Below are 14,668 nucleotides of genomic sequence, written 5' to 3' on the forward strand. Positions count from 1 at the left end.
TCATTTTGGTCTGAAGGATCGTGAGGCTTGATCCTTCGAGCCGGTTAGATACCGCTTGTTGAGGCAGCAGTAAGAATGGCTGTTGACTACGTAGCAGATGTAGATGCCTGGATAAAAAACCTCAAGCTATGTGTTCCACATTGACTCATGATCTTAGGCTACCACTTGAAACAGAGTTTCTGTACCATTCTCTATCAAAATATCACAATAACAAAGCTCCATGGAGACGAATTGTATCTCACATGACTAATATAGAACGGATTTCGGACTAAACTATCGGAATCGGGACCCAACTCCTATCGATAAACACTCAGGGTTATATATATTGCATGACCTAAAACTATCTATAAGACACGTAACAACCAACACGCTGCACAATAACCCCATACTGTATAGCAACTGTCGCATAGGTGTCCCGCATGCTGCAGAACAAACAACCAATAACTTCCACATCAAAACCAACAGCGTCAAGTGGATGCATGCTGGCGCCGAGAACTTCGGGAAAATAATGATGTCACCGTGCCGATGTACAATATGCGCGAATATATATTAATATAGGCTTGCTAATTTGATCAAGGGCACTTAGTTCGGGGGCGGTGTTCAAACGTTGATTGGTTTGCTGCAGTGTATTGTTGGTTGTCTGTTAAATTTTGGGTGCTTTGTCTTCTTCCAGCAAATAAGATGCTGACATCCAGGCTGCAAGGTGAGATTTTGCAAAAGCCGAATAAAATGTTCCTTAATTAGCTCACCGTTGTAGAGTACATTCATTCTCAATTGGAAGTATACTGCGGACCTCGCGAGTCTAGCCTAGACCGTACACTAAATCAACTAACTTATTGGAGAGAATACATTTAATAAGTATTGCGGGCCGATGCGACTCGAAGGTTTTGCGCTTCTGTGGAGGGGATCCATTTGCTAGCTTGGACTCCGCGGATATGAACTCTAGCTCAGGAATGGAGATTGAGATGGACCTCTTCTTGTCACGAGGGACGGTTGAGGTGCCCTAAGCCAAGCGGAGGTTAAGTGATCTGCGAGGGCCTGTGTCCATGTGGACAGCTAGAAGGCCCAAGGAATTAGCCCTGTCGCACGCAGGAACTTTTCCAGTCCCGTGCAGCACTAGGAGATCATGTGGGAAAAGGGGTAAATAAAATTGGGGGGAATTGGCGAACCCTGCACAGGCGTAGATCTAGTTTGCACTGTCCGTCCCATGTCGAAAATCAATAGAGTGGATGTTAATACGTCTAGTCTAGTGTGGTTGAGGTGCGTAAACGGCCTGTACAGGTCGGCCCCGGGTTCCTGTATTCTCTAGAAAGCCATTTCCAGAACTCTGGTAAAAAAAGGTATCAACTCGTGAGATCAAGGACCGCAGGTTCCGCTCTGATTATCAATATCACCACTGTAGCAATCCTCGGCCGTAAAAATAGAAGCATATCGGGATGGCGATGCTGTGGCCCCTAACCTGAAACACGATCACCATGAGGCTGACAAGATTATATACATTGGTTCATTAGCTCTAGGAAACAGATGTGCAACGGTACTTCAATGCCATAGGCCCGTCGTACACATTCAATGCGATCGCATAAATCTGGCGTAGGCTGTACAGTACATGCAAATGTGAGCTAACGCCGGGGAATAATGGTTATAAATAACATCCCAAAAGGACCAAATTAGCCATGATCAGCAATATATTCTCTAGGCTTAGCGGCATGCAGTTGTTTATTGCCACGTTTACCGGGGTCAGCATGAAACACGTCGGAGGAAATGCTAGTGACGCCGTGCACTTACCTATAGCGGGATAGTGTCATGCTCCGCATGGGTGCATGGAGCGTGCAGTAGCGGGTGCATTATTGCATGCCCTAAATTAGCTCTCATTTCATCTTGCCAGTTCATCGCTTATCCCTGTGCCTGTGGCCACATGGGGCGCAGGGATAAGGATCCTTAGCGCAAGCCCGTTAGACATGGAGATTATTGGAGGCGTTGTGGATTGAATGAGATTATTTGTCAATCCTTTTTGTATTGGATCTGGCTTTTAGCTTGCATTTTCTCGAGACGGACTCCGGTAAAATATAATCAATATTCTCCACCGTCTGCAAGCCATCTACCATGAGATAGCAGCAGGACACGCTGATACTAGGCAAAAATCGAGCATTTGATATGTAGTAACAGAGGTTACCTTTAAAATAAACGCTCGCGCTATATAGCGTCCTCCCGGTCTAGCGGACGACCCTTTTAGTCACTCTAAGCTCCCTGGGAAATGTAGTGTCGAGGGTGTGATGTCAGCCGAAATCGTCGAGACATTCCCGAAGGATAATCTGAAACGATGCAAGGTTCCTCGATCGTGAAAATAGATGTTCAGGCAACTAGCGGAGTCTGCCTTGCGATGCCCAGTGCCGAGCCACATGGCCTGATCGACGGAACTAACTGCAATTTACCCCGAATGGGGACCTACATGGGATATACGTTATACGATGCAACCCCTTACAGGGGTGTCAGTCATTATCGAGAGAACAAAGCAACCAAATTAATACTCGGAACGTTCTACACCACTTTTACCGAACAGGATCCCGTTTAGCCGTACAAGTCCTGCTCAATTATCGCGGGTCAACCCGATTGACACATTGTCGCCGTTGGCAACAGTCGAGTGCCTTCTATAGAGTTCACAACTCTATCCTTCATATCATAGCCTTGCTTTCAAATTGAGCAGAATTTGCCACCAATGATCTGAGCCAAATACGGAGTGAAGTGGCGCATTGCTCCAAGAAGTGTAGATCATTTCCTGGTGACTATGTGAGTGCCCAGATGCATACTCGGAAAACACTCTCGATCCATGTCTAAAATCGGATATCTACGTACACAGAAGCTATTCGGCAAATACTCGCTTTTCGGCTGCCCGTACATGGAAGTTTCCCCCACAGCCATGACTCAAAAGTAGACAAATGCCTCATCTATACTGTAAACCAACGACGTCATTCGTTCCCGTAGCTAATGCGCGTTAGCTGATTTGACATCGGGTCGACTTCTGATTTCTCATGTAACTTCACATGATCGACACCGCTGCTTAGACCGATATGCATAGAGCGTAAATGCACATTCCAATGAATATTTCCATTGTCACACAAATGCGGTATTTCTTCGGGCGCATGATCGTCACCCACAACGAGCATTTGACAAACGACCATCTGCCGGAAAGGATTGGACCGTGAGCGCCGATCGATCAGCGCACTAGCTGGGGCGTAGATAGCTACAGGAGCGTATATCAACAGCTCCACGAGGGCCCGGACCGAACACGAAAAACAAGAATGGAGGCGTTGTGGGGGGGGGGGGGGGGGCTTACAACAATTTGTCGTACAGAACGGAGTACAGGCGCATCCATGGATGTGCCTGACTCGTTGCGAAGCCGGAATTCCCGCATGGCCCAAAGTAGATAACCCTTGGACGCTATACCCGATTTGTATAATGAGGAAGTTGTGTCTGATTGGATATGTATATACGCTAGGGTGGGTCAGCTAACTGGTTTGAGTATGTCGTGGGCTCTAACGGTCCGGCCTCTGCGCAACCGGTAGACTATTGAAGTTATCCGTACGCTGTACATAGATCTCATATCTATTCTTTGTGTCCTTTGTGTACACATGTGGTCTGAATGCTCAACATGACTCATGCTCAATGTAACTGTGAAGAAATCGACCCCTTTTTGCTTCTCTGACGCACAAAAGACGGCTCCCAATAGTCAACCCGGGGCTCTGGGAGGGAGCGGTCGCTTCCGACTTCAAACCCCGGTATGGGGCATAGTCATTTCCCACGTCTCCAAAACCCCAACAGCTGATATAGGAAAGAGCATCTCATGCTCCTTTGAGCATGGATGGCGACCCCGGGGATCGGGTTCGGCCTTGTCATTTCCTGAATAGTGCGTTAGCAGTATATAGCGTGAAATTATAGAGAAATCTAGAATAACAAGCTGTATTCTGCTCGGTCCATGAGGTTCTAGCTGGACAAATAGCAGATTAAACACTTCTTCCAATGAGAACAAAGGGAACAGGTCAGACCTGAGGTAAGATTACACCCAATTTTTACAACCCCTTTATCCGATAATGATGATCGCTCTCTGCAGAATCAGGCGACCCATGCCTCACTGAACATCATATATACGCAGAGACCAACACCAGCCTCCAAAATCGCAGCTCTTACCTCTTTCAAAAGCACAGGCGCCAATAGTGGACATGATCCACCCTTGTTCGATCAACAAGGGAAACCCGGGTGCTGACACAAAGGCGAGACTTGAGTGGGAACAGGGTATTTTGGCCGCCTTACCTCATTGGGATTAAGAGCCTCCTCCAAAGCTTGGGGCGGGGGGGCGGCTGGTGGGGAATAAACAAAGAAAAAGAAAAAAAAAGCCGCATGTTTTCATGGGAAACTATTCCGAACTTGGTCTCCGGGAGGCTCCGCGCTTTTTTTTCTACCTCTTCATTCGTTTGGACTATATATGAAGGCTGCGCTGACAAGCTTGTCAGCGAAATTGGAAGTATTTGCATCTAACCTACATCATGTTGTTATTCTGGGGTACTGCGCCCGTGTCGATCTGATCGTATGTAAAAAGCGTAAATGAGTCGGGTAGACGGGAAACTCGGAGATTTAATTAATATTCTCCTTAGGGTTAAGTCTAACAGAGGGGCCAACTTGAAAGGCCGATGTCGGGTCCGGGGCTCTGATTGTATTTCGCGTAAAAACCGAGCTCCGTTCAGAAAGATCATCGCATGCTGTCCTTACCCCGAGGCAGACTAGTCTACTTGGACTCCGTGCACGGCCTAACCCAAACTCTTGCTAAAAAAAGAACCAACAGTAAACTAAGCCTTCTGGTTCGTCTGTGATGTTTCTCTGCATATTCATGTTACTTCAATGTCAGGGGTACAAGGCTTACTCAAGAACAATGAAAGAGTAATCTTCATCCCAACCAGGAAGAGCTATTGTTACTATCCGTGGGCGCAGGGCTTATACACCCACGGATGCATCTAAATATATGCGGAGTAGGGCTGGAAGTGCAAGGTACCACTGCCCCCGGTCGCATATCCCGTCTGAACAGGTACAGTAAGTTACTATTCATATACAACCAGCCGACCGCAACTCCACAAACCAACAACTCTTGTCAGAAGCTAGACTAAGGAGGAAGGTTGATTATATGGTCATGCTCTCTTCCGTGACAATTGCGGTAACCGTCGCTCCACAAACACTAATACCCAAAGGGAAAGAGGCATGCAACAGCTACTATATATAAGAACAAATGTGGAGGATAAACAGCACGAAGGATGATAGCACGAACCACTAACATGGGTACTCAATCCCAGACTAGCGACAATCAGCCCATAACTTGAAACTTGAAACCAACCACAAATGAGATGATAATCCTCCACACTAGAACAAGTATAGATCGGGATCATGCACTACTGTACACTGATGATCGATATTGTATGCCACGCGAAGGTCAGGGTGCGAAACAAAATCCCTACACAACGCTAAGACCCTGGCCGCAGCAGCGGATCAAACAGCCCCCTGGCTAGTGTAGCAAGCCATGCACCTGTATCTAACTTTGGAAACATGAGGCTGTAAGCCCGTCGAGATGCCGTCTCGATTTCCGAGGACCATGCCCGTTTCAAGTTTCAAATGTCATCGAGAAAATGCCTTGCAGTCTTGTTTCCGATGTTGATCCCCATAATCTGCAGCAAGCATATCTGGTGGATCGTGCGAGGCAGATTTCCTCCCCTTCCCCTCCCCCCACAGACACCCGCTCACAGGCCGTGATTTGTGGATGCGTAAAAAGGGTAACGGTCGCGATGTGACGGGCATCGGCATGGGTAATAGTAGAATGGAGTGAATATTCAAGGCTACCCCTGCATAATCCAAGTTGTAGATTATTATTATTATTATTATTATGTGCAGATTTACTATGCAGGTCGAAGGATTCATTCCAGAAGATCAGGTCGTGTTTCAAAATGCGATTCCACCAGTCTAGGGTCCCGGTTCCTGATGCTTGCCATGCCACGAGGACTATTCCCCGGGTATGCAGCGTAGCAACGGGTGCAGTGTACCACCCTCAGCAAGTAAGGGTTCGAGATATGGTATTACCTGGTTACCCAGATCATGTACAGTGTCACCCCAGACGAACTCCAATGACGTGGTTGTCCATTCACCCCATATGTTAAGGATCAGCATGGCGAAACAGCACCTGGGCAACTTAGGGCAAAATGCCAAGGTTGCCAAGATCACCGGGGCCCACTAGGCTGATTCCCCTCTCGGTTGAGTTCGGCTTGGACTTTTTGGTTCTTGAGGCTTTGTGGTTCCACCTAGATCTCATGTCCTTTCTTTTCTTTCTTTTCCCAAGGATTAAGTTATATGGTATAGAAAATACAAAGAGACAAAAAGTAGCTTAGGTACCATTGCTGGTTATTCCACCATAAGCCTAAGACCCTTATACCGCTTAGCGTGTCCTAAAGCAGCTCGTGGGGAAAACCCGTTATGAAGCTTGGACGGGATTTGGAATGAAATAGGGCTTACATTGTCTACATATGTCCAATAAGCTGGCAAGGATGTTCGTACCGAAAATACCACATTTCGACCACTCATAGTGCTATCTCGAACCAACACGCCTCAGCCGCACTTGTTGTAATTTTAGTCTGATCATCCCGAGCGATCATGGCCATCTAATCTCAGTTAGTCTGTTGGTTTTATTTTTACTGTATTTTTTATTCTCAATTTTGATTTCTTTTATTATTTTCTATTTTATTTTATTTATTAATTTCAATTTACCCAAAGTCTATTAATCCCGTAGATCTGTAGGAAGAGTCCTTCCTAGTGCATATTGTTCCTCTATATCAGTCCACCTCTTTCCTGTAGTTTCAGGATCCTCTGCAAGCTTCTTCACACCTTCTTCAAACAGCCTCATATTTCTTAAATACCTCTCTTCCCTTCCCAGGATGCCCCGATCCTCAAACCGCAACCCAACTCAGATTACTTCTGTCTTGAACTCCCCTTCCATTTCTTCTCTTTCTCCTTCACCTGAACCTCGACAGTTTGCTCCCAGATCCAATATGACGGGCCGAAAGAACATGCGCGCCAGCCCTCAGGATGACGACTCGCGCGTGACCTATACTCCCACCACCCATCGCATTAGCAAGGCCAAGAAAGGCAAGCGCGTACATGCCTGCGAGTTCCCCGGATGTAGCAAGGTCAGTATACTCCCAATTTACCCAGATCGACATACTGACTTTAGTATAGGTCTTCACCAGAGCCGAGCACCGCAGACGTCACGAACTTAACCACAACCCCGAAGCTTCGTACCACTGTACACAATCAGGATGCAACAAGTCCTTCCACCGAGCTGACCTGCTTGCGCGCCACATCGAGAGACAGTGAGTGACACCGGCTCCGGAGAAACATGGCGCATACTGACAATGAGGTAGTGAACTCGACTCGCAAATCGAGCAACCCGCATGGACACCCAGCCAAGAAACTGTGACCCAATCCTCGATTCCGCGCTGCATGTCAATTGACCACGAAATGTCCATGACCGCAACCTCTCAGCCTCACAACATGTCCATCGGGTCCTTGGTGGCTCCCGGCATTCACTCGGACCTGGTTAACGACTGTTCACTCATGTGGAGCGGCGTCGACCTTCCTCTCCAGCCCCGGCCAACATTTCAGAACCAGCTCCCGGAGTCTACAAACGACAGCCCTTTCTATTCTTCTCCCGCAGAGACCTGCCCCTCGCCTCTGTCAGATGCGACATTCTCTCTTCCTCCCCACTCCAGCTCCTCCATCTCCTCCATCTCCTCTGCTTCGGTCTCAGTCATTGACCAGTACCCAAAGAACATCCTAAAAGGCGATATCACTTCGTCTCCGCTGCAAATGCACACTCCGCTCCGCTGGGACGCCGATGCCGGCCTCCCTCCCTCCAACCTGGCCGCTATCTCAATGGGGGAGAACATGATTCAGCCAGTAAGTTCTCTATGCGACGATCTCACTATTATTCTTTATTAACATATTCCGCAGCCCGTTCAATGCCACTACCCCTCTCCATCATGGTCCGGCACCGACTTCTCATACGATGACCAGCTCCCATCCATGCACCACTTCCAACCCGTGAGCTGGAATATCTAAAGACAGACGGAGTTTCGGAGGCCCATGTTGAGCATGGGTCAAATCTCACGACTTAACGAACATCCACACGGACTTTTGTCCGGGCCCGACTCCAGCTCATGTGGGCCCCAGTCTTGGATAGACCGTACGGCTCTGAGGGTGGATCTGAGAGGAGACCTTACTCTGAAGCGAAGCCTCAAAAGTCTCGACTCCAAATGACTCAACCATTATTTGTCATTGGGGCGCCAGTTCCACCTCATACCCGAAGCGCGACCACCGAACTCCCCTAGAGGGTCCACCGGTCGCGGTCCATCCAACACAGAAAACATGGAAAATAGGGGGACAAGAGTTTTCCCGGAACCATTGTGTTGTGTTATTTCCTTTTTGTCTGTTTCTTTTGTTTTTTTGCTCTTTTTCTTTCCTTGTGTGCTTGACGATACGATTATGACTTGGTGTCTCTGCGCAATTGTCTATACCTATACCCCTGTTGCAGACTTCTCTTCGACTATGTTTAAACATCTACAATACCCCCACTGTCAATTAAATATGAAATCAAATCAAATCCACTTCCAATTCCAAACCAAACATTAATCGGAGTGTTCAGTTCACCCACGGCTGATCGCCCTATCACCCACGGTATCATCTCCCTTTACGCGTTTACCCTCAACTTTATATCCACGTCTACCTTTAACCGTATAAGCCTGTGAGCTACGGGGTTTATACCACCAAACCCCGAACCCAACCCAATCCAAATCTACAGTACAGGAAACCGGACAACCCCAACCCAACCCAAGAAGTACTCTATACACAGGCCAACATCCACAACCCTAACCCCAATCCGGCATACAGACCAAGTCTGACCCTCAATAGGGTGCCCACTTCCCTCCCCTCCCGAACACTAACTCTCTCCCACCCGCGCCTCTCCCTCTCTGACTTTTCCGCCTAAAACTTACAGATCCGCCCTTCCCTTCATTTCCTTTCATCTCAATAACATCGAGATTCGGATACTCGGATTGTTCCAAACCCCGGTTCCACATGCACATACAAGTCCAGCGGTAAGATTCCGAACTCCGTTGGAGGTCGAAGACGGAGAATGGAGACGGCCAATGGAGTACATACATGTAGGTGATGCGCCTGAGTCGCCCTTAGCATCACATTTAGCTAGTACAGTATGCACGATTCAAGTCCTATAGAAGGATTAAACTAGGATTATAGCAGGGAATGAGGCCGATGCCTCCACTTCAATCGGTTCTTGAAACTGGCCTAGGTAGGCTTGGTCCACTTTGAGATCCCGTTGAATCTTATTCTGTTTCTTCTTCCTTTTTTTTTCTCTCTCTTTTTCTTTGGTACAGGATGTTTCAATTTCAATAGCTGGTTTCGTATGAGGCTTTTTCCTCTCTCTCTTTCCTTTCTTTTTATATTGTCAGGGTACCTCTTCGATGGTGTTTTGTTTTGCAAATTTGCGGTGGGGACGCTCGTAACGTGCCGATCAGGGGTTCGATTTGATCCCTATCACGCGGCGCTCTTTCCGAACCCTTACTCGTGGGCTTATATTGTTGTTGTTCTTTCGGACCTGCCTTCTTCGGTGATGATTTGCAGGTGCAAGTGTTGTTATTGATGGTTTAATTTGTGGCGCATCTGTTTACATGCAGATACAGTAGACGCAGTTCTTTGATTATAGAGGCTGATGTTATATCTATACCCGAATTGTGTGGAATTCGAAATATGTGGACAAAAACATGTGAACGGTGCACTACGATCGGTGTCTTAAATCCTGATATTCTCTTGACATGTGTCAAGTAACGGCCAAACTTTTGAACATGTCGATCAACGCGTCTATTTATAGATTGTCGCGCATATCTCCCGTCGGCTGGTTTTCTGTCCAAGCTAGCCCAGGACCGAGAATGAGAACTCAAATGTCAAAAGTCGAGCTTACCCTAATATCAGCCGATGACGCACCAACATGAACTGAAAACGTTCCGTTAGGGGTAACCCATGTCTGCTTCACAACGTTCCAGTAGCTGATATCCTTCCGGGTAAGGTAAATCTTGCGGGTTTGAGTTTCTCCATCGCGGATGGGGATAGAGACAAAGCCCCGGAGAACCTTGGTTGGATTTCCCGCTTGCTTGGGCATTTCGAGATAAAGCTGTGAGATTTCAGTGCCGTCATAGGGTCCTTCGTTTCTAATCGTCACCTCGGCGATGATTGCCACGTCGTATAGCGCCATATCTCCTCCTGGTGCATTTCCGACATACTCAATAGGGGTTTCCAGGGCCGCAGCGAGCCCGCCATGCTTGGAGACCACTAGACTCGTGTAGGTGAATGTCGAATAGGATAGACCATGGCCGAATGCAAAGCGAGGCTTGATGCCGTTCTTTTCGAATCCTCGATAGTCAACCGATACACCCTCCGTATAGTTTATCTGGGGGTATGGCTGTGGATCCGTGACGATATCCGGCTGGGCATTGTCCTTGAGGTTCTTCGCGATTGTGTAGACTAGTCTGCCGGATGGGTTCACGTCGCCGTAGAGAATGTCAACTAAGGCAGGGCCGAGCTCTTGGCCGCCCAGATTGGCCCAGACGACAGCTGTGACGTTGGGGTGGTCGATCCATTTCTGAATATTTATTAGTATATAGGAAATGGGCTTCGTGTCAATACACGCACCTCCATGTCAACAGGGCCGACTGATTGAACAACGACAATTGTGTTGTCACAGTTGTCCGCAACAGTATTGACCAGCGCGTCACCTTTGTGCATCAGGGTTATGTTTCGATCAACACCTTCGCCTGAAGACGAAGCCACAACGGGGAGGCAAACTGTGCCACGTTTGGCTACAGTCTTGGCGAATGTTAGATTAGAGCTCAAAGACCAATCGACAAGTGTAAGGTCTTGATTTGCTCGCGTTTGGATAGCGCTTAAAGGATCAACTAGGCGAGGATCTATGGAGTCTGATCAGTATTTAGAGCAAGTGAGAGAGAAGGTAAGAACTGACAGAATGTTGAGCCCGAGCCTGATCCTTCAGCTAGAGTTCCTTGACCAATACCAATGGAAAGGGAATCACCGATATAGCCATTCACAGTACTCCATTCCGAAGGAAAAACACCAATCCCATAACCATATTGGTTCGGTCCGTACGGATTAGGCCCAGCGGCTCGTCCAAAGAGAGTGATGGTAGTAGGTTTCTTCAAAGGCAGTCCACGTTTCCCATCAGTGTTCTTCAGAAGGACAGTTCCCGCTGCGGCAATCTCACGGGCCAAGGCTCTGTGCCGCTGACGCTGGCTATCGACAATAGCCTTGCGTGGATCATCAACAAGGTTGATATCAGGGTAGTCGCGATCTTGGCCCAGCAAGAAGTAAGGAGTCATGATTCTGGTAGCGGCGTCATCCAATTTCCACTCTGGCACAGATCCATTGTACACAGCCAAGGTGAGATTCGCGCCGTAAAAGCCCCAATCTCCACCGGCAGCAGCAACACCAGGCATATCCTGATCCATACCAGCCAGGAATGCGTCAACGCCAGCCTTGAGACCGAACCAGTCTGTCTGTGTATATCCCTGGAAGGCCAGATGAGTTTTGAGCACATCGTTCAGCAGATGAGCATTCTGACAAGCCTGGGAGTTGTTGACATAAGGATAACTGCTCATCACGCAGGAGGCACCAGCCCGTACAGCCTCGGCATAGGGCCATATCTCAATCTCATGCAGAGTTTTATCATCGATGTTGCTGGAATAATAAGTCCGATTGTACTGCTGGCCATCATAACCCAAGTACTGTTTGGGAACGGCTTGCACGCCGGCAGCCTGGTGGCCAATGACAGTCTCATAGCCGGCAACGCCAATCAAGAAGGGGTCGTTGCCAAAGCCTTCGAAGTTGGTTCCTCCGCCAACAGTTCGGCCGAGAGCAAGGACGGGGCCTAGCACGGCATGAGCACCTTTGTTCTTGTGCTCGGTCGCAATAGCAAAGCCGCGGGCTCGAATGAGCTCGCGATCCCAGGTCGAGGCGGCTGTGACACCTGGGGGAAATCCCGTTGCATACGAATGTGAATTTCCAATGCCTGTGTCACTGTCGATGTAGCAAAGGCCAGTGAAGTTTAGACGAGGGATTTTCTGGGTTTGACCCTGGCATAGGAGATCCGGGTTGTCCGGGTTACTGTAGAAGATATTACACATTATGTCTCGCCATCACTTTTTATAGTAGAGAAGGATCACTTACGGAGGGAAGCCATTGCCAGTACAGAGGCCGACCTTCTCTTCAATGGTCAGCTGGGAGACGAAGCGTTTTGCTTTCGTAATAGCAATATCCCATCCGCCAATCCCCGTAGCATTGGGACTGGGGTAAGAATAAGGAGAGTCGGATTCACGGGGGTAGAAAGAATCTGGCTCGACGTTGTTTAGGTCTCCTTGTGCTGCAGCTATTGAGGCAAGCCACAGTACCAAAGCATTCCTGGAAGACACCATGATCTGAGTTTGAGCTGGGCAATATATAGATGAAGCTTCCACTGGCCTTTATTCAGATTATCGTAGGCCTAAATAGGTTCTTTTTAATATGGGGAAATCGGCTCATGGTTCGCCGACTGCCGTCCTATGCACATGTACCCCGGAATTTCTAGCCTTAAGCCTTGAGTTTGCGGGGAAGATGCGGGGTGCAAGTGATATGATCGGCTGTCGTATTTCCCTCTGGAAAATGACAAAAAGAATTATGCATAATGAGGTCAATGAAGCACCAAATGACCGCGTGAGGTTGGCCTGAAATTTCGGGGAGTGTCGGACATCTCCACATCTCCACTTATGGCCGAAACTCCGCGGAAGTGAAGAAGATCACAGGGGCGGGGAGCCCGGCAATTGCGATGGCTGTGGAGTTAGAAATATCTCACCAAATACAACTTGACAACTATCGTGAGTGCCCAGGTGAAGGCATCTCGGGGTAGTTTCGGCAGCTCACGTGGACTCGACCCCCACCAGAACGTCATCTGAAAACCAACATCTTCAATTCTTCCTACTTATATCCTTCCGCTTATTTCACTTTGAATCCTAGAATTGTCGCCTTTGATTGTACATTGGAAACGGAAATATCAAAAATGACCAACAAAATTCTTCGTGTGGGAGTGATCGGGTCAGAAAGAGCACTTCCCCCCAACTAGCACATTCAAGACTAACATCGTCCAGATGCGGTGAAATCACCCAAGTCGCCCATATTCCGACTCTCGGGTTTCTCTCAGACTACTTCCAGATCACCTACCTCTGTGATGTCTCTGAAAATGCCCTCCAACACTGTAGAAACAAGGTCATTGGAGGCCTGCCCAAAACTACTTGCAAAGCTGAAGAGCTCTGTGCTAGTACCGACGTGGACATTGTGATGATTGCCAATAGCGATGCTTTCCATGTACCCCACGCCTTGTTGGGCCTGAAACATGACAAAATCGTCTTCATTGAAAAGCCCATGGCCTTGTCGTTGAAAGATGCCGACGATATCATCCAGCTTGAGAAGCAATCAACTGGAAAGGTAATGATCGGATACATGAGACGTTATGCCGCTGGATTCCTCGACGCAATCAAGGAAATTGGCAGTCTTGACCAGATCCAATATGCGCGCGTGCGGGACGTCGTTGGCCCCAACTCCTCTTTTGTTGGCCAGTCGGGCACTTTCCCCAAGGTCTTCTCCGACTACAAACCTGAAGACTCCAAGGATCTGGCCTCTAGGACGGACCAGTTTCTTCAGCAGGCTTTGACAAAGGAGCTTGGCATTCCCGTTGGTCCGGATACTGCCACTCAATGGAGACATTTGGGCAGCCTTGGCTCGCACGATCTAAGTGCGATGAGAGAGGCTCTCGGTATGCCGACGGGAGTGCTCGGTGCTTCTTTGTGCACAGCTCAAGGACCTCAATTCTGGAGGTACGTATCTCCGCATCTACTTCGCACACTATTCTAACCTTTCATTCCAGTGCTCTCTTCCAGTATCCCTCTTTCGCTGTATCATATGAGTCAGGTATTGATGAAGTGCCCCGTTTCGACGCATCCATTGAGGTCTTTGGCAAGCAGAAAACTGTGAAGGTTTGTTTCGATTCTCCTTACGTCAAGGGATTGCCAACCACCATGTACATCCGCGAGAAACTTGAAGATGGATCCTTCCGGGAGTCTATGACGAGAAAGACTTATGAAGACGCCTATACTTTGGAGATGAAAGAGCTCTATGAATTTGTGGTCAATGGCAAGCCGGCTAAGACCACGTCCGAGGATGCTAAGAAGGACTTGGAAGTGTTTGGCATGATCATGAAGGCAGGATTAGAAGGACAGGCTAGGTTAGGTATCAAGAACTAGTGGTGCTTTCAGTGGATGTGAACCCTTTGTCTTCAAGCTGTATTTAATCCTGAAATATCAAACTACATAGAGAACATAGAGAATATGGAAACAATTGCAGGCAATGATCATTGACTTTTAATAACTTAGAGCTAAGGGATGTGGTCTAGCACTAAGATATACCAAATCCCGTCCTCCAAATCCCGACGGGTTGATATCAATCGCTTGGTGCAGTTTCTCTCAGC

General features: G+C 48.1%; 3 protein-coding genes across 3 annotated transcripts; 2 read left to right on the forward strand and 1 right to left on the reverse strand.

Annotated features, from left to right (window-relative positions):
* Window positions 1-7,079: 7,079 nt before the first annotated feature.
* N7446_005863 (uncharacterized protein) lies at window positions 7,080-8,148 on the forward strand (the record flags this gene model as incomplete). Its single annotated transcript, XM_058514611.1, has 4 exons — window positions 7,080-7,217; window positions 7,267-7,400; window positions 7,452-7,986; window positions 8,041-8,148. The coding sequence occupies 4 exons, from the start codon at window positions 7,080-7,082 to the stop codon at window positions 8,146-8,148; spliced, it is 915 nt and encodes a 304-aa protein (XP_058371789.1).
* Window positions 8,149-10,039: 1,891 nt separating this feature from the next.
* N7446_005864 (beta-glucosidase) lies at window positions 10,040-12,584 on the reverse strand (the record flags this gene model as incomplete). The annotated part of the gene is made up of 4 exons (XM_058514612.1): window positions 10,040-10,741; window positions 10,792-11,066; window positions 11,120-12,276; window positions 12,340-12,584. 4 exons carry the CDS (start codon window positions 12,582-12,584, stop codon window positions 10,040-10,042), a joined length of 2,379 nt encoding a protein of 792 aa, XP_058371790.1.
* Window positions 12,585-13,014: 430 nt separating this feature from the next.
* On the forward strand, window positions 13,015-14,454 carry N7446_005865 (Gfo/Idh/MocA family protein). The gene is made up of 3 exons (XM_058514613.1): window positions 13,015-13,239; window positions 13,293-14,018; window positions 14,069-14,454. Exons 1-3 carry the CDS (start codon window positions 13,205-13,207, stop codon window positions 14,442-14,444), a joined length of 1,137 nt encoding a protein of 378 aa, XP_058371791.1. The 5' UTR covers window positions 13,015-13,204; the 3' UTR covers window positions 14,445-14,454.
* The last annotated feature ends 214 nt before the right edge of the window (window positions 14,455-14,668 follow it).

This window comes from Penicillium canescens (assembly GCF_028828765.1).
Source record: "Penicillium canescens strain IBT 15451 chromosome Unknown utg000004l_segment0_segment0, whole genome shotgun sequence".
Lineage (NCBI taxonomy): Eukaryota > Fungi > Ascomycota > Eurotiomycetes > Eurotiales > Aspergillaceae > Penicillium > Penicillium canescens.

What these genes read in the sequence shown, in the direction of transcription:
- N7446_005865 (XM_058514613.1), top strand. Translation starts at nt 13,205, where the DNA reads ATGACCAACAAAATTCTTCGTGTGGGAGTGATCGG. An exon ending in CTTCGTGTGGGAGTGATCGG is followed by an intron (nt 13,240 to 13,292) that starts GTCAGAAAGAGC and finishes AACATCGTCCAG; the next exon opens with ATGCGGTGAAATCACCCAAG. An exon ending in CAAGGACCTCAATTCTGGAG is followed by an intron (nt 14,019 to 14,068) that starts GTACGTATCTCC and finishes CTTTCATTCCAG; the next exon opens with TGCTCTCTTCCAGTATCCCT.